General features: G+C 58.3%; 1 protein-coding gene across 14 annotated transcripts in view; it reads right to left on the bottom strand.

The window, feature by feature from the left end:
- Positions 1-1,973: 1,973 nt before the first annotated feature.
- Positions 1,974-25,794, bottom strand: part of TCF3 (transcription factor 3) — a 64,725-nt gene continuing 40,904 nt past the window's right edge. For 4 of the 14 annotated variants that reach the window (XM_035348225.1, XM_035348226.1, XM_035348236.1 and 1 more), the window contains 15 exons: positions 23,442-23,509; positions 20,227-20,356; positions 18,756-18,805; positions 13,764-13,866; positions 13,383-13,522; positions 13,148-13,274; positions 12,285-12,343; positions 11,527-11,605; positions 10,312-10,385; positions 9,641-9,844; positions 8,671-8,794; positions 8,168-8,330; positions 7,011-7,249; positions 3,352-3,496; positions 1,974-2,624 (listed from right to left, as the gene is read on the bottom strand). In XM_035348225.1, the coding sequence (XP_035204116.1) occupies positions 3,354-3,496; positions 7,011-7,249; positions 8,168-8,330; positions 8,671-8,794; positions 9,641-9,844; positions 10,312-10,385; positions 11,527-11,605; positions 12,285-12,343; positions 13,148-13,274; positions 13,383-13,522; positions 13,764-13,866; positions 18,756-18,805; positions 20,227-20,356; positions 23,442-23,509 (1,703 nt within the window). In that variant the 3' untranslated portion in view covers positions 1,974-2,624; positions 3,352-3,353. Of the gene's footprint in view, positions 2,625-3,351; positions 3,497-4,016; positions 4,244-4,837; positions 5,989-7,010; positions 7,250-8,167; positions 8,331-8,670; positions 8,795-9,640; positions 9,845-10,311; positions 10,386-11,526; positions 11,606-12,284; positions 12,344-13,147; positions 13,275-13,382; positions 13,523-13,763; positions 13,867-18,755; positions 18,806-20,226; positions 20,357-23,441; positions 23,510-25,794 lie in introns of those variants that run through there. The other 10 variants (XM_035348239.1, XM_035348230.1, XM_035348238.1 and 7 more) reach the window with 8 other exon arrangements.

Genomic DNA, 25,794 nt, shown 5'->3' on the forward strand with positions numbered 1-25,794 from the left:
TGCCAGTTTTGCTACCAACAAAAGATCTAAACCACCTAAATGCGGGTGGAAAGCCCCTCTCCGTGGGGATGCCTGCCGGCTTGGGGGTGCTGGGGACGGCGCTGTGTCAGCCAGAGCCCCCTTGGCCTGTGGAGTGTCAGGCAGCACTCGGAGGGGATGAAGCATTCAGTGGAATTTTGACCAAATCATAAATTTTCTCATGTTCTTTGCTGACAGTTTCTGCATTTCTTTTTACAGGACCTTTTCTTTCAATCCACCTGTACACGACCGCCTTCTCAAATTCTTGTTGCTAAATCAAAGTGTTGGGGAAGCACCTGAAAGTCTTTTTGTATGGTTTCAAGCTTGCCAGGCTAGGACATCGCTGCATCCCCCGGTACTGGGGCAGCCGCACCGAGCCCGCGGAAAGCCCCACACAACAAGTGCAGCCGACTCCCCACTTCCTACCCCAAAAGAGCACCCAAAAGAGCTGTGGCTGGACCAGCAGGGAGAGAGGGGCCCATCCTGCTCCAGCAGCCACACCCGGCTCCTGTCTGGGATGCCTATGGGGAGAGGAGCCATGTCCTGAGTGTTTCCAACACGTTTTGCTAGAGCACAAAGCATGGCTACAAAAAAAGAGCACCAGGTTCCGCCAAGGAAATGCCGCGGGACCTAACCCTGTTCACCCTTCCCTCTCTCTATGCTGAAGCAATGCAGCTCCCCGAGAAACACAGGCCAGAGAAGCAAAGAGGAGAGAGAAGGACCCTGCTGCTGGAGCTCCAGCTGCGCTCGCTGTCCCCACGTGCCCCCCACGCCCCCAGACTGTCCTGCTCAGCCCGGCCCCGCCAGGCAGAGCCAGGCAGCAGCCGGCCCTGGGCTGGGAAGATCCGGGCACAAAACATTTCGGAAGTGATTCTGGAGTAGGGGAAGGAGAGGGAAGAAACAAAAAAATCCCGGTGGACGCTCTTCCGTTGCCAACTGCTGATGGGCTGCTGCAGCTCAGCACCATCATGGCCCTGCTGAGCTCCCTGTGCTGGCTCCTGTGCCGGCGGGGCCCCGCCGTGTGCTGGGGCTTCCTCCTGCTGGGTACGCCGGAGCCATCTGCAGAGGCCCTGGTGAGCCTCAGAGTGAAGGGGTTGTTGGCACAGCTTGGCTACCGGAGCATGTTGCGTGGGACGGGTGCTCGCTGCTCCCCTTCCTTCCCAGATGGAGAGAGGAGGCCGGGAGCACTCGACAGCAGCCACCCTGCGTCCTCGGTGGCAAGAAGGGTGGCGTGCTGAGCTGAGCTCACCTCGGTGGATGCTTTGGAGACACGACAGCGGGTGAAGGCGGGATGCAAAACCACCTCTCTTCCTGAGCCTGCAGCATCTGCACTTCCAGTGGTCACAGCTCCAGAGCGCGGAGACGCGGCAGAGGCGGGGATCCTGCTGCAGCCGAGGGCTGGAGTGGCTGCTCCCCTTCCCACCACCTCCAGCTCCTGTGTCCGTGCGTCCATCCGCTCCGATGCTGACGGAGCAAGGTCCCCGCTGCTGCCTTTGCTCCACCTGCCTCTGCCTCTTCCCAGTCCCTCCAGCTTTGTTCGGTCGTCTTTGTTCAGCACAGCCCTGGAAGTGCCTCTGACAGCAGGAGTTTGCTCGGATGCGCGGGCGCAGGGCGTTCTCCTCCACCCTGGGTCTTCCTCTCGCACCCGCGTTGCTTCTTGGCTTACCTTGGAAGCGCACCAGTCCCTTGGTTCTCTTCCACCCCCCAGTGCCTGCTCTGTCCCGGCAGCTCGTCCTCCCTGCCACGGCGCTCCGGAGGTGGGATGCAGCCGCCAGCAGCCTCCAGGAGGAACACGAACCCTGCAGGGACCTTGGATGGACCTCGGTCTCCTCCCGGGAGGAGCTGGAGCACTGCAGAGGATGCTGCTGCAACTTGCTTTGCTGTTTAACTTCCTTTTCCCAAATCAGAAGTGGCCAAAGCAAAGAGATGGTGAATTCAGCATAAGTTTTTTTTTTTTTTTTTTTTTTTTTTTTTTTTTTTTTTTATAATGGAAGGTACAAGCCAGGCAAGGAAGAACATCTCCTCGCTGTGGCTACATTCGCTTTTAGTGGCTTTCAGAGCCGAATCTGAGAATTCCTCTTTATATCCAGTCTCTCTTAATACAATTTTAATATTCTGGTTGATCCTAAAGATGCAACGTTAACTATAGAAACAGCAGCAGAAAAGCATGGGGTACAAGACATTTTTTTATACAAAAAAAAATTCTTTTCGTCGCTTACAAAACATATGCAAAAGAAGCTAAAAAAACAAAAGGCATTGCTATTTGTTCTACATAAAAAATCTCATAACTAATGTTCTTTTTTTTTAAAAAAGAAATATTAAGCTTAGGCACAATTTTGCTGCTGGCTGCTTGTGAACAAGCCAAGAGAACACGCCACCCCCTCCTAACTGAGTGATATGTATTGACTGTTCCGCACTTTATACTTAAGGCAATTTTTTTGTTTTTGTTTTGTTTTTGACAAGTGTTTTTCCACCCCTTACGTCATGCCAGGATCCGTCCACGTGTGTCAGTATTAGCAGTACTAAAGTTTATGGTTTGAGAAGGTCGCAGGTCACACCGAGGGTTTTCTTCCTACAGATCTCTGTATCCAGAGGAACAAAAAGGTCTACAAACAAAACAAGTAAAAGCCACAAATGAGAAAAACCCAAGTGAGAATAAAACAGGGCCACCGTACCGCAGCCTCATCTCTGCAGAAGTCAGCCCCGAGGGCCTGATGTGGCTGAGCAGAGCTGAGACATGAGCTTGCAGTTCTGCTGGGTTGACGGCTTTTGACTTTTTTAAAATTATTTTTGGTTTTGCAGAGCAGCACCATGCACCCAGGGGATGTGGGGCCACTATGGGGGGACTGCAGGCTGCTGGCTTAGCCCTGCCCCATCTCTCCTGGATGTGTTCAACCCCACATCAGCACCCCTGTACTGCTCAGACAGGGACAGCCCAGCAGAACCTGCACCTGCCACGGCCTCGCTCGGGATTTTCACTTTCTGTGCCTTCCCCGGCGTTTCTGGGACCTGCCCTTTCCCTCCCGTGGGACCACCGGCAGTCACTGGTTTCCAGTAGCCGACTGGGGCAGTGCTGGGAAGCGCAGCGCAGAGCTGAGCTTGCTCGGGGTGGTGAGAGCACCCAACCCCCCTGTGCCAGCTACGGGATGGTGCCTGTGCTCAGGGCAGAGGCTTTGGGTGTGCATGGACGAGCAAACGGCACACACGCGTGGCTCATCCACCAAAGGTAAACTAAGGAGGACGCCGGCTGCAGCCCAACGAGGGGCGCTGAGCTGCTGAAGAGGAGCAGCGCACGTCTGGACCTGGCTGGGATCACGGGGCAGGGAACAATACCTTTACATGTGTCCGACAGGGTTGTGACCATCTCCTAGACCAGGATGTGAAGCTGAAAGTGTCATCTGGGGATCTCCTACCACTCCGGACACTTTCTCCTCTTCCCGACGCTTCAAGCAGGCTGCTTTAGGGTTCAGATTGCGCTCTATGCCAAAAACAGCAAGGGAGGAAAGGAAGCAACCTCAGTCTGGGCAACAGCATCGTGCGCAGCAGCAGCATCCGAAAGCAAGAGGACAGGGTCCCAGGACAGACGCACGGGACATGCGAGGAAACGAGCTCGGTGAGAGCTGCTCTCTGCCTGCTGCTCCCGGCAGTGGCTGGACCCTGCTAGAGCAAAACCCCGTGCCCGGCCGAGCCACCGTGCCAACCGAAACGTGTGCTTGCTTTCAGAAACCCCCACGTGCCCCAGCCAGCTAAGGGAGCCGAGGACTGAGTTTTCCAAAGCTACTTAATGGGATCCAGGTGCCAAATCCCCATTAAGCACGACAGGAAAGGGACAGAGAGGGTCTGAAACCACCCTGGGGCCGAGGCTTTGGAGAGCTCAGCCGGCGGCGTGGCGCACCCGAGGCAGACACAGAACGAAGCAGGAGCCGCACAGAGCCGCACGCGCACGCAGAGCCGTGGGGGGAGAGGCCCCGAAATGCACCTGCCAGCTGTTACCATACCTCGTACTTGCTGCTCCAGGCCCAGAATGACCTGCACCGCTTGCTGTAGGATGATCAGTTTGGTCTGTGCTTTGTCCGTTTTTAAGTGCATCTGACACATGCGTCCCAGTTCCTTAAAGGCCTCGTTAATGTCCCGCACGCGCACCCTCTCCCTGGCGTTATTGGCCATTCTCCTCTCCCGGTCCCTCAGATCTTTGTCCTCCAGTGACAAGGCCTCGTCTGTACTGCTGGGTTCATAGCACCACAGGGGTTAGTCAGGGGGGTGGTACCAGGAGGGGGGCTAGACGTTGCCGTGCTGGTAGTGCTTCTGGTGTCCGCTGCGAACGGCCCAAACGGCCTCACTCTGGGTGCCAATTCGCCTCGGGTGCGTTCTGGGGCGGCCCAGGCCACTCGGGCCATCGGCCACCCCTGCGAGCTGCGGGAAGGTGCTGCCAGCGCGGGGCTGGGGGGGCTGCGGATGCAGCAGCAGCACCGACAGCTTCCCCCCCTGCAAAATTTCACCATTCTGTTTACAAAAGTTTGGGAGGCACGGGGGGTGTCTCAGCCAAAAACGTTGGGTTTATCCCCCAAGACAAAGACTTGTTGGCAGAAACCAAATTCTTCTTTGCAGTTCCCTTCAGAAACCAGAGCTGCAGTCATCCCATGAAGGCATTTTGTGCCCCAGCAGCGTGGGGCAGCGGGGCCCAGCACCCTCTTACGGGTGGGGGCAGCGCCGGGGTGGGAGCCGAGTGCCCTCGGCTGCTGCTGGAAATCAGTCTCGGATGCAGACACTGAATCCAGGTCTTTCCATGGGGCCAAAATCCAACCCCCGAATCAGCCTGGAAGGGGGGAATTTTCCTGGCAGGGTTGGGAGCTCAGGAGAGCTTCCACTGCTGGTGGCATCCTGGGGGTGCCCCAAACAGGCCGGTGGGTGGGGAAGGCAGCACCGTGCTGACAGCATCTTCAACCGTGGCCTCGCCCGCAGCCCGTCCCTGCGAGCCCCCAATTTGCTGTACAGACGACCTTCTCCCCCAGAGCAAAAATTCTTGCAGGAAAGACACCTTCCTCGGGTGAGACCTCACACACACCAGGGCAGACCATGGCCTTCGGCTCCAGGGAAGCCACGCGGGGACAAGCCCCCACCTAAGGTGGGTGGCAGAGGCAGAGCCTTCCTGGGTCCGCTCAGGGGCCCGGAGAGCCCCGAGGCTACGCCTGACCTCACAGAGGGGAAGCGAGGGCTCCCTGGATGAGCTTTTGCCTGCGTGGGGCTGGGGGCTGCCGCTGTCCCTGCCTCTCTCCAGCGCCTGGGAACGCCACGGCCGGGGAGTGGAGCCTGGCAGTGACAGGACTCGTTCCTCCCAACTAACGCTGGTGGCTGTGGCTCCTGGCAGCACTGTGGCTCCTGGCAGCGCTGCAGCTCCGGCAGTGCCTTGCACGCCTCAGCCGAGCGGGATGGGGCCCTTTCCCCGCCGCCAGCAAATGCTGCTGGAGGTTTGTGGGGCCGTGCAGCGTCCTCGGGGCTGTAAGGACGTGAGGCTCCTCGGGCACTTTGTGGCACCTGCCTGCCTGGTTCCTGTAACACCTCCCTGATCTCCTTCCCCTTCCTGCCCCGTTAGACGCTGATCGCGGCAGAAAGACCCCAGAGGCCCTGGCTGGGCACACAGGGGCCCCATGGCCCCACTGCAGCCCCGCAGGAGGGGATGTGGGGTCGGCTTCTCTCCTGCAGAACAGCCCAGAGACCAAAACCGCTGGAGAAGTGACACCCTAGCTGCCTGCGCTAAAGCCTGCCGACAGCAGCACGCGGGGCTCGGCTTGCCTCCCCAGCTGCGTCCAAGAAGAGTTTAAAAAGGGACAAGCGTGGGAGACCAAAGTGACCACGGTGCCAACTCTGCCTAACCCGGCCCCCCGCCGCCCCTCGGCTCCTGCCTCCATCCGCAAGCAGCAAGTACAAGGTAGAGAGTGGGACCACCGAGAGGTCACGGCTGGGGACTGTCTGTAGGAGATCAGAAAGAACAGAACCAAAAAAATAAGAACTCGAAATAAAAAAAAAAGGAAGGGGAAATTAAAAAAGAGACAGGAAAAAATATACGTTATGAAAGGCAAAAAATTACAAACTGAAGAGAGGCACAAAGGACTCCAACATCAATGCAACAGCAGAGGCCAGCAGAGAGGAGCACAGCCAGGCACAAACCACGGATTCGTGTTACAACAGCCTCTGCAGAGAGAAAGGGGGTTAACCTGCCCGGCTCCGGGAGGCAGGAGCATGCACTGCGGGTTGCGGGAACAAAGCAGCAAAGTCCTCCGGAGCGGGAAGCTGAGCCCTGAGAGCCCTGCGCCTCCCCTCCGGGTGCACACGCGTGGGGAAGGAGCGAGCCTGCCCTGGCGAGGGGGGGAGCCCACACGTGGCCGCTGCTGGCTCCGGGCCCTGCTACGGACTCGCAGAGCTCCCGGCTCGTGCGGGAGAGCGGTTCTGAGAGGCAGCGAGGGCTGCCCGCTCCTGGGCTCAGCGGTGCCGTCCCCTTGCGCAGAGCCTGCGCTCCCCAGCACTGCGCTGGGGAGGAAGGAGGCACCTCCAGAGCAGCCACAGGGAGGGATGGGCGATGGGCTTGGAGCTGCCCTCGGAGAGGTTTCAGGTCCGGGCCCCCTCTCAAGATTTGCTGTTTGCTTGGGTGTTTTTTTCGCTGGCCAAGCAGCTGAGCAAAGCGGCTGGCTGCAGGAAAGCGGGGACAGCCGCTGGGGCTGGTGGGTGCAGGTTGCCCCTCGGGGACCAGCATGCAGCACACGTGATGGCAGGGGGAACAAAAGAGAGAACAGCAGGGTTGCAAAAAAATTAAAAAAAAAATAAAAAAGGATAAAAAAAGAAAAAAAAAGGACATCAACAGCCTTGGGAATCCAAGGCCACAGGGCAGAGAGAGAGTGCAAGGCACCACAGCACATGTCACAGGAGACAGACAGACAGACAGCCCCGTGCCGATCAGATACGTAAAATATCACCACTCCGGGACCCTCACTGACCTCTAACTTGTTGCTCCAGGTTCAGTATGACTGATACGGCCTGGTGTAGGATTAGCAGTTTGGTCTGCGGTTTTTCGCTGTTTAGGTGGAGTTGGCACATGCGTCCGAGCTCTTTAAAGGCCTCGTTGATGTCACGGACCCGCAGGCGCTCACGGGCATTATTGGCGACCCTCCTTTCTCTCTCTCTCTCGGCTTTTTGCTCTGGGGGAAGAAGATCGTCCTCCTCATCCTCATCTTGACTAATGGTTTAAAATAAGAACGAGACAGGGACATTCCTCGCGTGCACTCTCAGCACTGGTCAACTCACAGAAAAGAAACACACATCGGGCACCGAGACGCTGTGCCCCGCGTGCCCCCGCTGGGACACGGGGACATGCGGTGACTTTGGAGAGAAGCAATTAAGACTCTTCTTCTTCCATCCCCCCCCCTTTTTTTTTAAATACAAAACAAATAAAGAAACCACAACAATGCGATTAAGGCCTGAGTTTGTCGCTGGGAGGTCGTGCGGTGGCCTAGGGAAGGCATTCAGGGCTGACACTGGTGTCCCCAGCTACAATTTCAGGGACGGGCAGCACCTGCCTCTGGGGCAGGAGGTGGCTGCTGCCTGGCAGGAGCGGGGCCGGCACTGCCCCTCTGGGCAGCATCGCCCTGGCGAGGTCCCCGAGCCGATGGTGAGGCTGCACACAAGCCAGCACGCTGGAAGGATCCGCTGCCTGATCCGCTGCCACATGTCTGGCTGGATGTGACGGGGGTTCAGGAGCCCTGAGGCAGACAGCAGAGCCGAACTGAAGCAGGGAGGGGGATGAAAACTCCCCCAGCCTCCGGCCAGGGACACTGAGCACCCCTTCCTGCCTGAGCACAGCCACGATGCCCCAGCAACCACGCAGGCGGGCGCAGCTTGCGCGGACAAGGCACAAAGCTTCTGGCCACGGGGAGGGGGACAGCAGGGCAGGGAGGCCGGGAGCTTAGCACAGCATGGCCCACACCACGCTTCTGTGAGGACGGGCAGGGCTCCTGTGGTGGGCAGGGGCTGGCGGGTCCACACCACGGGACGACCCCCGGCCTCACTGGGCTGAGCCCAGAGCCTGGGGGTCACCGTGGCCGTGCCCCAGCCCGAATGCCTTCAGACGGGTAACAGAGTAAGTGAAGGGAGAGACCTGTTCAAAGAGCACCTTGTTCTGTTCCGAGAGGGTTTCAGCTCCTTCTTCTCCTCTTCTGAGTTATCCGCCACTGATGTGTTCTCCTCGTCCTCCTTCTCCTCCCGCTTTATTTCGCTGGTTCCTGAGGAGACGCTGCTTCGCCCCAGCCCCCCTGACAAACCTGCTGAGGAAGCAGAGGGGGTTGGAGTGGGTTGGGGGGGTCCACAGCCAGCAAAGCTGGAGGGTCACTGGCTCTGCCACACCACTGCATCCCATCCCCTTCACCCCCCATCCCATCCCCACCCCCTCCAAGGCCCAGCCTTCCCCCAGCAGCGCAGGGCCCGGGGGCTCTTTGCACCCACAGCCGACGGGACAGGAACACGCAGCACAAACCAGAAGCCACGTCAAGGACCTCTGGAAAAGGGTCAGCACGGGAACCAGCAGGGAGCACCAGCCTCGTGAGAGCCCCCACCCCGAGCTGCCGGGGGACTGGAGCGTGCGCGCGTGCAGAGCTGCCTTACCGCTGTACGTGTCCTGCGGCCTGCTGAGGTCAGGGAGCGAGCTGGGCTGTGACGGAAGTGTGACATGGTTGTGGAGCATGCTGGGGGTGCTGGACAGCCCGTCTTCAGGGTGACCTCCTCCCACCTACAGCAGAACGAGCAGAGCAAGCCTTGAGGGGTGGCAGTGTCATGGCCAGTGGGCGCAGGTCACCCCGAGCAGAGCCGCGTGCCCTCCCTGCACGCTCCCACCGGGAGCGCTGGCATGCAGGAGAGAAGAGCCAACCTACACTGGCTCCCCTCCAGGGACTGTGGTGAGGACACTGCAGAAAGCAGCTCAGTGCCCATGGGAAAGCCTCTCTCTGCTGGGATGCACGGCTCGCACGCTGCAGAGACACCCTGCGTGGTTGCACGCATCCTGTCTCCACCAAGCACCAATACTTCTGCAAGCCCCCCACAGCCCCCGGAGCAGGGGACACCCCAGAAGCACAGACGTCACCCTGAAGGGCTTGGATGCAAGGGGCAAGGGTTGGGCAGCCTTCCCGAGCCTGCGCCCCCCAAGGCCGCACTGCATTGGCAGGACAGAGCCAGCCCTGCTGCAAGCGCTCGTTTCTGCAGCTGGCACTGGTTTGGGTCAGGGGACACACAGGTGGTCCATGGCTTAGCTGTAGGGACAGGGGTGCTCGGGTGCAAAGCAGGTCTGGTTCTCTGAAGACTGGAAATGCATTAATTTAATTAATTTAATTAATTCCCTTTAGCAGGGAACCAGACCTGCCAAAAACATGCTGCTGTGGACAAGGGGGGACCCTGGGGAACCAGCACAAGACCCCGTGGGTGCTCAGAGCACCCGGTGGCAGTTTGAAGCTGCCACCCAAGCTGGACAAATCGAGCTGCTCTCACACCAAAAGCAATGCCCCTCCGGCTGTCAGGGGACATCGGGACATGGGTTCCTGACATACCCCCGCCAGCCACCGCCGTGTGCTCCCCCACTCACCAGACTCGGGTGCCTGCTCCCCAGGGACATGACCGAGGCGGGGAAGGCCTGGCCCAGGCTGCCCACAGCAGCGCTGTGGGCTGGTGCTGAGCCCAGGAGCCCGTGCATGTCCCCGTGGCTGCTCGGCATGGCGGCTGTCTGGCCCACGGCGTGATTCCTCAGCACGTGGATGGCTTCGTCCAACCTGTCTTCCATTTTGTTTTGCTTCGGAGAGCGGGTGGAGAAATAAACCTGCGTTAACGCCTGCAAAGCCAGCAGCCCCTTGCAGCCCTCTTGCTAAGGCTGCAACCACACCTCCGCTGCTGCGAGGCGGACGTGGGGAGAAACAACACCCTGACCCCGGCACTGCCACCCCCGGGGACACGAGGTGTCACACCAGCAGGTCTGCTCTGACAAGGCGGGCAGAAACCAGCACAAATCTGTAAGGCTGGGCCAGCCCCGCAGTGATGTGGGTGGGCTGTAACGGGCTAAGGGTGCTGGGCTGTGTCTGCAGGGCTGCGGGCTCGGGGAATCAGGTGCCCCGATCTGCTCAGCTGCACCCAGCCGTGTACCAAGCACCCTCCTTCGGGTCCCAGACGTCTGGGGGAGAGGCGTTTACCCAGCCCACTCCCACCAGGTGCCTGGTGGAACGGAAAAGAAAAGGAGAAAGGAGAACTTTGGGCAACACTTACTAAGGTGTGGAGGCTCCCTTCGTAGCTGGGAGATAAGGCACCCTGTCCGCTCGCTCGCGACCACTGGGATGTGCCTGCGAACAAACGGCGACAGCTCGGGACCGGGCACAGCAGCCGCTAGGTGGGGCTGGAAGCTGGGCCAGCACGGGGCCACCGGAGCGCTGCGCAGGCAACCATGGCATGCGCCGCGTCGCACGGGGCCACCACGGCGCTGGTCACACCGTGCAAGGCCACCGTGGCACTGGTCGCACCACGCGCAGGGGCTGGCACGTGTAGGTCCGGCCACGCCACGCGCAGGCACAGGTTTTGCCCCTGCTCTCCATCACCGCTCCCAGGGCAGCGGGGTGCCTGTTGAGGAGCTTTGGCTTCGGGCAGGTGCCCGCCTTATCTCACAGAGATGCTGCCAAGGGTTGTGGTCCGGTCCTGCAGGACACCCACGGGAATTTCTGTACAGCCCCTGCTGCTGTGCCTTGTCAGGAACCTGAGCTCACGTCTTTGGAGCTTGAGAGGTTTTAAAATCCGTATTATCTCAGGGAAGAGGCAGGCAGTGTGCCCACGCTGCTGGGCCAGGGACCAGGGATGTGCTGCTCGGAGCACCCATCCCAGAGCCTCCCCGTCTGCTCCCAGCTCGGTGGAGCAGCAGGCCGGGGGGGTTACATCGCTCTGCACCCAGACACCCGGGAGGTGGAACTTCAGCAGATGCTGAAAATGCTTTTTACTAGTTGGCTGCGTCCCAGTTCGAACTGGGCTCCTCCCATGGGAGACAGAACCAGGGAAAAGCTGCCCAGGCCCCACTGAGACAGGATGCTCGGGGACGGAGCTCTCTGAACAGCGTGAGGAGTTGGGGGGGGGGGGGCAGAGATGCTTCAGGCTCGCTCCTCCAGCAGAGCCACCTACCGAAATACCCCTGCAGGGGCAAACCCAGGGGCATGTAGGGCCATCGCCCCGCGTGCCACGCTCCCAGTGCTGTGCCATGGGACGGGAGCTGCACTGTGCACTGCTCCACTTGGAACAGAGGGGGACACACACCTTCCAGCTTTCCTTCCCTCCCTCTTCACTCCCCTGCTTTCAAAAATAAGAGGGATTTGGTCAGGTTCCCAAAAGCATAGGGTCTTTAATGAGGGTTTGGAGGTGCTGTGGGAAGCACACTGCTTTACACCCCCTGGCAGCAAACCTCACGCACCCCTTTACATGGAGAGCAATGCTTTCACCTACCTGCAAGGCCCTGAGGGGAGCCGACCGGTGTAGAGGGGTTTGATGAGAAGTTATTGCTAGAGTGATCTGGGGAATAAATCTGGAGCAAGAGAAGCAGGGCACAGTCAGCAGCGCTCACACCGTGCTCGCTCTCCCCTTCCCAAGCACCACGGCAGCGAGGACCAGCACGTCCCTCCCGTCCCAGCGCCAGCCCTGGAGCTACCCCCAGCACCCTGGGAGCCTTTGCCCAGGGGTCTCCCTTTAACACTGGGGTCTCCCTTTGTTCCCCCCCTGCCACTGCCCCTGCAGCTGCAGCCTCCCTTCTTGGGGTCCCACTGTGGAAGGAAGCAACAGACCCAAGAAATGTTCAGGGGGTGCAGAACCTTGTGCAAAAGCAAAGGTCCCTGTGCTGAACGGGACCGGGGCTACCTCAGGCTCTGAGAGCCCAGCAGCAAAGGACGCTGCTCCCCAGGGGAACCAGCGGCCTCCAGTTTGAAGCCGCACACAGGGACAGGGCACCAGGACCCTCAGGTCCTACCACAGGGACAGTGTGGGGCACACGGCTGTGCGGTGCAGTGTCAGCTTGTGGGCACGGGTCTGCCCGTGGGGCTGCCGTAACGCCCAGTGCCTCAGTTTCCCCATCTGCTAAGTGGCGGCTGTGTTCCTGGGGTGCACAGGCTCACCCCAACTTCTTGTGTCTATCTTCCTCACTGCCAGGAGGGGAAGAGGGGAGGCCTATAGGGACAGGGAGTGGGTCGGGGATCTGCCGCAGCTCTTACTGAAGCTAGTGCCTTCCCAAGTGCGTCTCCTGAGCTCCCGGCCGTGGTTCCTCTGTTACCTGTCAGGAGAGGACAAAGACATCACTGCAGGGTGCCAGAAACACGCTGGGACGAGACACCTCGTACCAGACCTCCTCTTTACCTACTCTCAGATTGAAATCCATCATTCCTACTGCTTTTCTTGAAAAATAAATGGAGGCACAGCTCAGAGCAACCCAAACGAGGGCATGTGTGCCCCAGTGGCTTCCCTGGGGCCGCAGAAACGTCTCGACGAGACGAGGCTGAAGGCATCGCACCCCGACAGCAGCCAAGCGTCCCCACCACAGCAAGACCCCTTTTAGCGGGACACTTCAGGCCCCTACAATCCCCAGCTTGTTCAGAGAAGGGGAAAGGAGGGTTTCCCTAGGAATCAAGGTCAGGAACCTCACTTGCCAGGGAACACGAGTTCCTTTCAGTAACAGGCTTTGTAACAGGTTCGGCAGGGCCGGAGATTCAAGCACTCAGGGCTTTAACTTGAGTGCAGCACTCCAGATTTAGGCTTCACACAAAGCCCCTGCACCTTTCTGCAACTTGGTGCCAACTCCCCCTGCAGCTCACTTAAGCCGCGGCATCCCCACGGGGGCGATTTCGCAGACCCTGGTCTCCTCCCAGACTCTCTCAGTGGGGTGCCAGCCCCTGCTGCCTCGGGAAGCCAAAACCCCGCACCCGACCCCTGTGAGAGCCGGGCCAGGCATCCCGCAGGGGTGACCTGCACGTTGCGTGGGGACAAAGAGGACACACAAGGGACAAAGAGCACGCAGCTGTCACAGCCCATCACTGTGTGTCGGCACAAGGCTCCGCGGGGTGCCCGGGGCCCTACGTACCCATCATGGTGTCTGTCCCGCTGATCGGGGGCGTGTGGCTGGAGACGCCGTACGGGGTGGAGGCCGAGGAAAAGCCCGACACGGAGGGGAGCCCGCCATTGACTTCTCCTGAATGCAGCTGGTAGTTCTGGCAAGAGGGGAGAAAGGGGTTAGGGAGGCCCCCGAAAGGCTGCAGCCACCGGAGCTTTCCCCGCAGGGCTATGCCGCGGCTCCTGGGGGACGTCGGGGACGTTACCATGCGTTCGTGCTGATGTAAACTGTTGAAGCCGGCGGGCTGCGGGAGCGGGGAGGAGGAGCTGCCCAGCATGGCCCCGTAACTTGACTGGCTCATGGCACCGGGTGAACTCCACAGGTCTGGCGAGTTATGGAGCCCATCTGCAAGGGAAGGCAGAGGTGAGCAGGGCAGAAATGCCGGCACGTGTCCTGCAGCCTGGGCTGGGGGCTGCATCCGTCCCCTTCACCCATTGCCCACGCTGAGCCTTGCCCTGTTTTGGCGCATGGAGCTGTTTTGGGGCTGCATCTTGTGCTCCAGCCCCAACCACACCCCGTGCAATTCCTCCCTCGGCCGCCAACGTGCTGGGCAGCCCCTGCGGCACCGGGGTGGTTAATAACTCACCTGCCATATAAAAGGCTCCGGGATACACAGTGCTGGGAGGTTTCGAGGGGGTATATCCAGCTGGATCCCTGCTGTAGTCATCACCTGAGTTGGATGGATACACCTGCGGGGGGAGAAGAGGGGGTGAGGAGCGGTGCTTGGCCACCCGCCGGCCCCACTTGCTCCCTGGGGGTCACCCCCCCCAGCATGGCTTTGCTTGCCCTCATCCCAGCAGGCAACAAAAGAGGCAAAATTTGGCAAAAGAGGTGAGGGTCAAAGTGACGGGGATGGTACCAAACAGCCAGGGAGTGGCGTGGGGTCGAGCCGACCAGCCTGCGCCTTCCCGTAACAGCGCCCAGGAGGCCAGCACCAGCACAAGTTTCGACTCGCTGCTCTAGTTCCCTTTTCTGTGGTTATAGCTTTTTATGGGTAACCACAAACATGATCATTTCTGCGTGCTAACCCGCACCCAAGGGCATGGGCCAGGCTGGGAGGTGGGGATGGGGACCAGACAGCCCTTGGGACTGGCTCATCCCCATGCTGCGTTCACCTTGTGAACCTGTGGGCTGCAAGGTGCCACAGCTTTGTTTTATTTATTTTAACAATCCTTCATTCCAGCAGCAGGACAGCCCCCAAAACCCCAGCCTGTGTGTGTCCCAGGGATACACGCAGCCTCCCAGACCCCACAGGGGGAGTGCCTGGCCCCAGCCCCGCTCCTTGCACTTGTGCCCGGGGTCAGGCTGCAGACCGCCCAAAAAGGAGAGACCACAAAGCTGAGACTTGAGCAGCCCCTTGTGCGGAGCGGCACATGGGAAAGGACGGCTCTTGGAGGGCTTTCGGCCAGATTTTTGCAGCTCCGCTCAGGTATGTGGTACTTGACAGTACATTAAGCAAAAAAAGATTTTTTTTCTTAAATTAACCAACCGCATCCTAGAAAGCCCTTGCAGAAAACCATCATGTGCTTTGTGCAAAACCATACAATTTTAAAGCAGGAATTCAACACGCAAAGAAACCGAAATGCCACTTGAAATTACGTGAGAACCTTTGTTTCGGCCTATTTTCATCACCCCTTGATTCATTCTGAAACTGCTATTTGATTTTTTTTTAATACCCATGAAAGCAGAGGCGGGTGCAGGGGCTGGCTGGGCACGCTCAGCCAGCTCTGCCTGGAAGATGTAGCTCTCTTTGGAAAGGAAACCGGCCTCAAGTTTCTCTTTCCCCACACCCAGCCAGCCCCTCCGACCCCTTCTCCTCACCCAGCACGGGGGGGGGGGGGCAAAATTGTTCTCTATTTCTGCAATTGCCCAAAACACTGAGAATTTCTTCTTTTTAGGGGGAGAAATAGATTTAAAAAAAAATCTCTGAAATGCACCAGTGATTATATTTAAACGCATTGCTTCTTTTTCCCCTTGGGCCCCAGGTTCCTGCTTCTTGGACCAACTTCCCTTGAGCCCCGTGGGCAGCGCTTGCTCACCCTGCACACAGTTCTCATCCATGCCGGTCTCTGTCCCTGGGAGCAGGCGGCTCTGCCCGAGGCCAGCAGCCCCCCGTAGCCCCCTGCCTGCTCCCCTTTGGGTGCTGACCTCCGTGGGGAGGCTGTGCCCTAAACCAGAGCTGGAAAAACCTCCGCAGGGCCAGCGTGGGGCTTCCCCGGTGGGCGGCTGGACCCCATGGGGCACCAGGGAGCTAAAAGCAACTTTTGGGCACCAGCGCCACCAGGGAGCCAGTGAAAAACGAAAATAAAGAGAGGGGAAGGGTAAAATCTAACAGACAGAAACCGCCCTCCATCCCTCGCTCAACAAATGAAGATCTGGGGGGGGCTTTGCCTTTGTGCCGCATCGAGCGTGGCTTTGGAGGAGCTCCACGCGTGGGCAGCGCGTGCGCACGGCGGCCGGGGAGAGCAGGGGAATGGAGGAGGCTGTGAAGAATGAGAATCCAGTAAATTGACTTTTCCTATAATTTGATTAAATAGCGGGAGCTGGGACAGGGAATCGAATGAAGCACGTCTAATAGCCCTGCGCCATCTGCCAGGGGCTGGCACCTGGCCAGCGCGCGAGGCAGCTGTGCGGCAGCGGGGCGGGGGGGCCGTGGTGAGCCTCAGCATCCATTTAATAAATTCAGAGCGAAAATAAGAAGAATAAAATAGCGGGGAAGAAGGGAACAGGGTTGCAAAACAAGGGGGTTTCGCCTCACTGCGAACCTGCCCTGTTCCAACGTCCCCGACCCTCTGCCTCCCATCAGATCCCGAGGGTCCCACTTCCCCACCCCAGCCCCACCGGTGCCCCCAGCCCCTCCAGATCTTTAATTTCACTTTGGGGCCCAAGGGGAGGCTTTGAAAAAGCCGTCTGAGCTCTTCCCTAGAGCAGCAGAGAGGGTGCAAGGCGCATCCCAGCCCCACTGCGCACGGGGGAGCCGGCCGAGCCACGGCTGCTGGCCAAGCGCCGCAGGAAGCGGTAAATCAGCGCCAGGTCCCTGCTCCCCCCCCCCGCGGCCCCAGCCCTTGCCGGCAGCTCCGGCGTCGGCCTCGGGGACCTCCAGGTGAGGTCATTTCCTCTGGTTAAAACTGCCAGCGCGGCGAGAGCCGGCAAGGGAGCTGCGTGAAAAGCCCCAGCGCTGGGACTCGCAGAGATTTTTTTTCATTATTATTGTTTTTTTCCCCCTTCCCTGTTTTTCTTGCTTAAATGCATAAACTGGGGTGGGACTCCAGGCAGACTAAAACCAAACAGAGCAGTGACCAGACTGCGAATTCACAGGCTGAAGCAGCTCCCAGCCACCACGCTCACTGCAGCAACAAAACCCTGCAGGAACCAACTCGCACAAAATCCCCCCCATCTTCCTCCAGCAGGGCCAGCTGAGGTGCAGGGGCCTCATCCAGCCCCAGGTGCTGTGCCTGGGGACGGCTGTGTGTGGGAGAGCGCAAGTAGGAGCCCTGACCCTGCCATCCAGCTCCGTAACAGCTCCACATCGGATGGATGCAGTGATGGAGGCCCGGGGGCTCTCCGTGCCCTCCGAGGCACGCGAGATGCGTTGCACTCTGCCGCGCGAGCCCAGCACCCAACGACCTATTTTGCAGGAATTGACCCCAAACGGGGTCGGTTTCCATGAGCCAGGGGGCACCATGGGCCTGTCTGCAGCCAGCAGCTGCCCCTCGCGTCCCTCTTTAACCATCTCACACCGCCGGTGCCTTCGGCACCATCGCTCCCACCTCAGCCACCAACTATTTCAGCCGCTGACCACTCCCAGTTTCCAAAGCAGCTACAGAATTACAGATTAAAGCACTTTATTTTAATAAGAGGCTTATTAACCTATTTATTTTGCATGGGGTCCAGCGATAACACGGAGCGGGCTCCTTCACAGGCAAGCCAGACACGAAAGAGCCTTTGATCTGCTGCCTTTGAGGCAGGCGAGGGCCTTTTGCCTTCCTCACCACGTAGGTGTGGATTTCTTTCTCCTGGCATGGAAGTTCAAAAACACAACAAGAAGCTGGAGGTCACGGCAGAAGGGCAGCCTCCGCTGGGGAAAGGGGCTCGGTGGGGACGAGCTTGAATGAGGTGGGCTTTTTTTGGCGGGGGCCGAAGGCCGGGCGCAGGCGGCCGCACGCATGGCTCCGGCCCACGCAGCCAGGCCTGGGCTCCTCAGGCGAGGGCCCGCCGGGTCGGGAGGCAGCGCTTCCTGGGGTGGAAGAGCAGGGTGCAGGTGTCAACGCTGACACAGGCACGGGGCCGAGCTTCAGCAAACACCAACAGCTCCTCTGGGAGGGCTGGGGCCCTTCTCCGGGCACCGCCAGCGTGACAGGGCCCCGCTGCCTTTGATATCTGAGGCCAATAAACGGCCATTTGTCGGGAGCAATGTTTTCCCCACATGTCAGCTGTGGTTTAGAAGCTCCGAATTTCACACAAGCACGATGCGGCGACACGAATTCTGCTTCAAGCTGGTTTTCTGTTAAGACACAGACTCTCAGAGCAACCCAGCGCTGCCGGCTGGAGCCGGGCTTCTGCTCGCTGCCCTCTGCCACCCTCCACTCTGAGAGGCGATGCCAGCAAGCCCTCAGTGCCCTTCCCTTCCTCCGTCCTCCCCAAACTGGCAGCTGGGGACCCGTTTCCACAGCACAGGTTTTAGACCATGCTTTACATTAGCAGCAACATCACAAAAGCTCCTCATGGCTGGACACCCATGGGCGTCCCCTCGCTCCACGCTGTGCCAACTCCAGCTATGGGTAGGGGTACGATGTGTTCCGGCAAGAGCCGCGTCTCCAGCCACCCCAAACCCCAGCTCCAGCCCAAATGCCAGCTCCAGCCCAAGCCCCAGCTCCAGCCCTCCCACAGGACGCAGCCTGCCCGAGCCCCTGCGAGCACGCAAACGCTCCGGCGAGGAATGCGGCCTCGGCCGCTGCACGGCCAGACAGCTCCCATATTCCTGCAAGAACCCTCCAGCCCGCCCCAATTAGCTTTTCTGCAGATCCCATTACTTCTAGCCACAAAGACATTGTTCAGTTTATTCCCCTCTAACAGCCGCAGGAGCATGGCTAACATATTCCTACAGGCTGCTCGGCTTTCTTATAAAACAGCACAGGCAGCGCACACACCTGGAGCAGCCCCAGCTGCCTGCCTGTGTTACAACTAGTTTGGTTTCCCTTCTGGAGTGAAATCTGATCGCCCCGAATATTGCATTTCACTGGGGCACTCGCGACATAACGTCAGGCCGAGGAGAGCGGCGAGGGCAGGGGGCCGGGCGCAGACACCGCAGGCTGCTCTGCTCGGGGAGCGCCGCCACCCCTTTGCCTTGATAGCACCCCAGCCCCGCAGTGATTCTCCATTTTTCTCCCATGAAGGAAGGCATGGGCAGTAAAACCCTTCCTCGTCCTGCTAAAATGCCAGACCCCTCCCACCTCCCCCCCCCCAAAATGAGGATGCTTTGCTGGCTGGGTGGCTGGAGCCGCGGGGACGGCAGCGCTGGCTGCAGAGGGAGCAGGGGATGGGAGATCCGCGGCTATCTTTGGTTTATTGGACTCACCGAGGAGGGGAGTCCAGGAGGCACCTTCCGAACCTTTTTGGGCTGTCCATCTGGGTGAAAGAGAAGAAGAGTGGATCAGACTTTCGAAGGGGGTTAGCAGGAGGGAAAACAAGCTACAGCTAAGCCAGGGACAGAAAATGCAGCCGCAGATAGAGGTCGGACCTCAGATGTCCCATAGCCAAAGGGTCAGTAGTGAGAGCAACTGAGGATGAGCCTCTCCTCCTGTCCCTGACTCCTCGTCCCATCTGCACCCTCAGGGCGAGTTTCACCTGCAAACCGAGCCCGCAGGACAGCTGCAGTAAGGGATGCTCAGCAGGCACAGAAAGGCTGCACTTGCTCCTTGGATGAGACAGAGCCCATAAATAATCCCTCACTGGCTTTTTTGGACATAGTTTAAGTTGGTTTACGAAGAGAGGATGTAGAAAGAAAACAAATGCAGCAATGGATTTGTATTTTCATTTGCTCCTTAGAAGAGAAATATTTCAGAAAACTTCCCCGCTGCAGGACGGCAGCCCTGGCAGCATCTGGGCCGGTCCCTCCCGGGTCCAGCCCCAAACAGCTGGCAGGGTGGGAGACAAATTTTGGGGGGAGGCAGTGAGGAAACATCCTGAGGAATGGCTCTAGAGGAAGCACCGGTTAAAAGTTTGTGGAGCCAAGGACTCTGCTGGGTAGAGCTCAGGAGGAGAAATTCATCACACAGAATGAAACGGTGCAAAAAGTCATTTCCCAGGCTGACAACATAAAGCAGCACCATTTTCAAGTGGCAATATCAAAGCGAATGCCTTTTTCTGAAAAGTACTGGAAAAAATACATGTTACACTAGGTCACTTCTGGTTTCGTTTGCTGGGGAAAGCCCAAAATAGCAACAAAGAGACTTTTGGTGGGGGTGAGGGGTGGAACCATGACAAGAAACACAAGTTCTGGTGAACTGGGCCTCATCTTCACTCGAAAATTAAATTCACACCCAACCTTAAGCTCCACTGGAAGCAAAATGCCCATTTTCCAGGTGGATCCAGATGTGGGCAGCTGGGCAGGGAGAGGTGTTGGAGCCAACCCCACCACGGTGGGGTGCGCAGCTCCCCGACCTCGTGCTGCTGCAGCTCGCTTGCAGTGGGACCAGGGCTCTGCTGAGGGCCATCAGCCACAAAAGCACCTCGAAGGCAGCCCAAGGTCTTCCAGGAACAACTACTGATGTGCAATGTGGCTGGAGGTGTTTTTACAAGAACCTCAAGCCATTTGCATCTTTCACCCAATCTGACATTTGCTGGAAAGAAGGAAATTCCACAGGACTGAGAGTCCAAATTCCCAGGTGGTTTTTGTATATATACTTTTAAAAATAATAAAAAAAAGGCCAGATTTGCACCTATGTGAACACATGGCAGCTTCAGCATTTTGATTTCTGAAGACAGACCTGACCCAGGCTCAGCACAGACCGAAGCGGTGGCATCAGGGGGTGCCAGAAGCGACTTACCTATGTTGCTCTCAGCACCTCTCCTGCGAGGATTGTTGGGGTAAGAAAAATACTGAGACCCCCCTTTCACCCCAGTGGGGGAAAGCGTGCTTGGACTCGCGATTCCCATTTCGCTGGGCAGGAAACCAGTCTGCAAACAAGGAGACAGAGAAGCCCTTCCATGTGATTACGCTGGAAAACCACCGCGCTCCCTCGGATAGAACAGAGCTGCCTTGAGCCACCCTTGCACAAATTCAGCCAAGAGAGAAAAAAACAGCAAGCCAAAGGGCCAGAAAGAAATAATGTAAATACGTGGGTGGGGAGGATGCATGTGCAGCAAGAAAAGGGTTTTTCAAGTTGTGTTTTCTCACTGGACCCCAGTGAGGAACCTCTCTACAAGCTCGGGGTGCACTCCAGCAGGTGCCGTAGCAGGGAGCATCGTGGTCCCACGCTCACCGTGCCACCTCGCTGCCCACCGGGGCAGGATGAGACTCCGCCGATGGTTTTAGCATCACAATCTGCTATGATGGCCAAGAGGAGGCGACCGTCAGGCTGAGGGGCTCTGTGTCTCCCTCGCCATCCTGCCGGCAAACCCAAGCAAGTGGGAAGCATCTGCCTGAGGCCACGAGCTCTGCCCATGTGGCACCCACGAGGGGCCCGTGGGTGGTGGTGTTCTGCTGGGGACCCAGCTGCGAGGTCTCATTCTGCTCGATGTGGTTTCACTGGCTTATTCTGCTGAGTGATGTACCCCATTTACTTTGGGGTAAGAACTCTCTCCCTTTTCTCTCCCCATTTTCAGGAACAGCTGGGAGCTGGGGGGATGCACCAGGACAGGAACAAAGATACAGTGCTCATCCACCAGCAAACCCATGTGTTACAGCCCCATTCCTGGAGGAGCCCCTGCGCTGTCTCAACTCTCAGCCATGCCTGAACATCGCCCTAAACACGTTTTATCTCGGTTGCAAGACATGGGAGAGGTTACACTGGCTGTGGCCCATCTGACCGCACATCTCCAAGTCCCTCCCTCCCTGTAAAACCAAGCCCACGATCCCAGTTCCTCTCCAGTCCATGGTGGCAGGCAGCCAGACCCATTGTAAGCAAGGCAATGGAGCTGCAATGCCTTTTCTCTTGGTGGTTTTCTCTTGTGTTTGTATCAGGGAAAAGTCAAATCTGTCTTTCTAAAAAGAAGAAACTCCTCCCTCGTGTTTATCCGAGCTGACCCTGGGGGGAGCCCGACCCCAGGGGAGCAGCACGGCCGTCGGCACTGCCCCTTGCACCTCGGGAGAAAAATATGTGTATTTACGTGGAATTTAACAGGGCTGGCAAAGGGGCTTTGAGTCACAAGTTTAGTTTCAAGTCATCTTCAGAGGACAAGTTGAAATAAAGGATGACTTCGAGCTTTTGAGAGACCGGAAAGAAAAATGGACTGCTGTAAAGCTCAGCCTCCTAAAAAAGGGGTTAGGGAGGGAAAGAGCATTCATGTATTCACAGCTGGTAGAATTCCTGCAATCTGTTCCACCGGTCATATTACCTTTGCGCTGAAAACGCTATGTGCCATGGAGCAGCTTGGCCAAGAAAAGCAAGGGGCTGGAGGAGGTGCCGGTGGCCGGTCACTGCTGCCCTGCTCCATCTGCAGGTACCTCCAGGAGAGCCACCGAGGTTTTAAGGCAACTTCCCAGAGAAAAAGGCATTTTCTTCCCCTTCCTCACCCTGGTAATGCTTCCAGAGACAGCTAAGGGTTAAGTGAATGGGGAGCTGCAAATCTGCCTCAGTGGGGGTGTTTTGGGAAGGAATGATGGCATTTTGGGAAGGGCATTTTGGGGAGGACCGTGCATCTGCCATCGGACAATTTTCCGTCACTTCTCCAGCAAACCAGGTTCGAACCCCCCCGCCAGAAGCAGAGCCAGAAGCAACAACTGTTCTGGGGGCCACGGCGAGCAGGCAGACGGCCCCGCTCGCTGCCCGCGACAAGAGGGGTTTTGTCTCCCCTCCACATCAAACGGGCTCCGTCTCGCCCGCTGCCACCCGATCCGGCCCCGCGCGCCCGCGCCAGGGCCTCTCCCAGCCCGCGGCACCATTTGCCCACCCCACGTCTGTTACCTTATATCTCCCCCTCCTCCACGAAACCCCAGCAAAACCATAACATTAAAAAGCACGGCTTGGCATCTGTCCCGTTTTTATTTTAGCAGCTTCAGTGGTAAATTAAATCCACTCTGGCACAGACAGCCAGCACAGCTGTTTCAGCAAAGGAAACATCCTCAGTTCAGAGAAGAGGAAATTATGACAAATTTGTGTAAAATTAAAACACGTAATATGTGTGTGTGTACATCTATAAAATAAAAAGCTGCCCAGCCAAAAGCTGCTCCAAAAGCTGGATGAAATGGTGGGACGGCTTCCTGGGGCAGCGCTCGGGCACCAGTGCAGGGCTCCGGGGGCTCTTGCAGCAGCACATCGAGGCGGAGGTGCGCTCTCCTTCCTAAAAAGCTATTTCTGGCTGCCCGTGGCAGCAGGCGAGATTATCTCAGTGCTGGTTGACTGCACTCCCGGGCTCTGATTTACACCCGCGGGATTCCCCACAGGAAGCAAATTTCCCCCCGCTGCACAGCCCTGGTCCTGCCCCTGGGCTTCCCAGGGGGCAGCTCAGCGGGGCACGGCTGCTGCAGCGAGGGGCAGCTCTCCCGAGCCGTGTCCCTCCCCGACCACACTGACAAGCCTCGATGGAACCAGCAGGAACCCAGCCACCACCCGATGCCTGCCCAGGCAAGGCAGAGGCCATCCTGCAGACTCCCTCTGGCACACGGGGTGATGTTAGTCGGAGAGGGCTTTTGCTCCCTCTTTGTTTCAATCATGGGCTTCTCGCGGGCCGAGCTGCTTCCAGCACACCTGGGAGCTGCGGTGTGGCGTGACGGAGGTGTCGGACCGGGGCTGCCCCACAGGAGATGCTGGGGGCAGGAGGGGAGCAGGGAGAGGAGGGCAAACAGCCCCGGCGGCGCTCAGCCCCCAGGCAGGCAGCCGGAGGGGGCAGCACCTCCATCACGCTGCTGGCTCTGACAGCACACGTACGAACCGCAGGCACCCGATAACCCCTCCGGAGCAGACCAGAGGCTTTTCAGGGCCCCGTGCCCAGAGGCGTGATGCAAGCTGCCAGGGCGCTTTGCGTTCCCCTTCCCTGGGCTCTCACACCTCGCAGCGCAGCCACAGAGCAAAGCAAAAATCCCGACGTGTTTTATCCTTACCTGGTTTAGTCCTGGCATCCCCGTGTCTCTTCCAAACGTGGAGTACGAGGCTCTTTCGCCGCTCTTCCCTAAAGGGGAAGAAAAAACACAAGAAATGTTTTGTGTCCGAGGGAAGCGGGGGTTCCTCACACGTGCCCTCCTGCCGAGGCACGAAGCCCGTTCCCGTAAGGCAGCTTCCTGCCCCCGTCTGCAGGGGCACCCGCAGCAGGTAGCAGCTTGCTGCTGGCACAGGAGCTCTTTCAAGTTCACGAGCAGCGGGGCTCGCTCGGTCCCTAAAAAGCAAAACCCCAAACCGGCTGCGATGCAGGGAAGTGCTTGTGGCCATGGAAACTGGCAGTTTCAGACCAGAGCAAAAAAAAAAACAACACAACAAAAAACCAACCCTCCAGACATATTAAAAAAAGCCATTCGAATTTGGCAGGGGCAGAGCAAACCCGAAGCCAGGCGTGACTGACCAGACTGCGCTCGCTTCCCATACAATAGGAAACACCATCTCAGCAGAACTGAGCTCCTGCTCCTCCCGGATTATCTCCTTCCTCTTTCTGGGTGGATATTCAACTTTCCCAAAGACCACGGGGCTCTAAAGAGCAGGCATTGAACAGAAAAGCATCCCCTTCCTCCTCAAGCCCCTGGGTTCAGTCCCCGCGAGCAGGAGCAGCCCCGCTGCCAGCCAGGCCCACGCGCCCCAGCACCCTGAGCACCCCGCGGCGGCTCCTGCCAGCGCTCAACCTCACCCTGCCCACGCGCTGCTGAGAATAGTGCTTTCGAGGGGAAAAAAATAATAAAAAAAATAAAAAGAAACCCAAGAGGCACGGTGAAACATTTCCATTCTGAAACGTCCCCGCAGCCCCCTCCCTCGCAGCCACCTCCCTGGAGCACGCCGCGGCCCCGGCAGGCGGCACCCAGGGGTGCCGGGGCAGTGCCGCAGCCCCAGACAGGGTGGGATGGGGGCGAGGAGGGACCCCTGGCTGGGAGAAAGGCAATGGCTTTACACTGCCCCGTGTGAAGCAAAACAAGATGTTTTTGTAGTGGGGAGCAGGCACTTTTTCACTAAAAAAAATAATTATAGAAAACTGGACTTAAAACACTTAAAATACACAAGGAGTTTTCCCCTGCTGTTAATTACAGCCTATTAACGGTGCTGGGGAACGGGGCGAGGGACAGGAGACGACCTTCAGAAGGGCTTTGGCCAGGGGCAGGACGTCCCTGTCCCAGCGCAGGGGAATGCGCAGGGAAGCAGCCGGGTGGTGATGGGCTCCATGAGCCCCCTGCGAAACCCCTTCCCCAGCTGGGGTGATTTCATCCTGCCCCTTGGCTGGTTTAGCAAGCAAAAATGAAGGGGGAGGACTTTGCAGGGGGGGGATTTTGCCGATCTGCTTACCCTAAAGCCTGCGGAGATGCAGGTTAATGCACTGGGGCTGCACCGGGGCCGGCAGGCAGCTACACACACCATGAAGAGGTTTGGGGGAGCGGCTGAAAGATGGGGGGGAGAAAACTTCCCCAAACCAGCCCCAGTGAAACAGGCAGAGAGGTGGGACGGGACAGGAGGCTGCTTGGTTTTGCAGCCCCTGGCACTGACTTAGTTTGGGGCCTTGAACTCAACTCCAAATTTCTGAGCGGGGCCCTCCTCCGCGGCAGCCGAACCCGAGAGCCCCAGGAGGGACCGGGCGGCTCTGGCCCCGCCGTGTGGCATCGCTCCTCCCCGTGCTGGCATCCCCACGGCCAGGCCCCGCCGCTGTTTCGTTTCAGAGGCTTAAACGTTAAGTAAACTAAGGTCAAAATGTGAGAGGACAGATCTCTTAAATGACCTAATTTTTAAAAGCGCTTAGCGGCTATATTTGCCACAGCACCGGCGGCATTACACAAATAACTCAACAAGTTGTGTCATCAGGGAGACGGCGATCGCTCCTAAACCAGAGGAAAACCAGGGTAATTCCACAATGGTTTAGCTGTTAAGCAACCACGAGCCCTCGCTTCTGCAAACACGTCGCTGCTTCCACACACCGTAAGCCAGGGGCAGAGCGCCTCGTCCGCCACCAGCCGCCCCGACGGTCTCCAACGCCGCGCTGGAAGGCGCGCGAACAGAAATACGACGACTGCAGCCTGGTGTGAAGTCTGCCCAATCTTTCTCAAAAACCTGCTACTTTCATCTGACGTGATTCAGGGCAGGAACAAAGCGCGCCTGGTCCCCGCGAGCTGCGGCACCCTTTGATCAGCAGCGCTCTGCGGGACGGGAGCAGCCTCAGAGCGAGCAGGGAGCACGGCCCCGGTGCCTGCGCGCGCTCTGTTCCGTGAGGACATAGAAAAAGGAAAAAGCAAGAAAAATCTCAGCAGCAGAAGTTTTAAGTTCAGT

The sequence above is a fragment of the Oxyura jamaicensis genome, chromosome 28 (genome assembly GCF_011077185.1).
Source record: "Oxyura jamaicensis isolate SHBP4307 breed ruddy duck chromosome 28, BPBGC_Ojam_1.0, whole genome shotgun sequence".
In the NCBI taxonomy this organism is placed as follows: Eukaryota; Metazoa; Chordata; class Aves; order Anseriformes; family Anatidae; genus Oxyura; species Oxyura jamaicensis.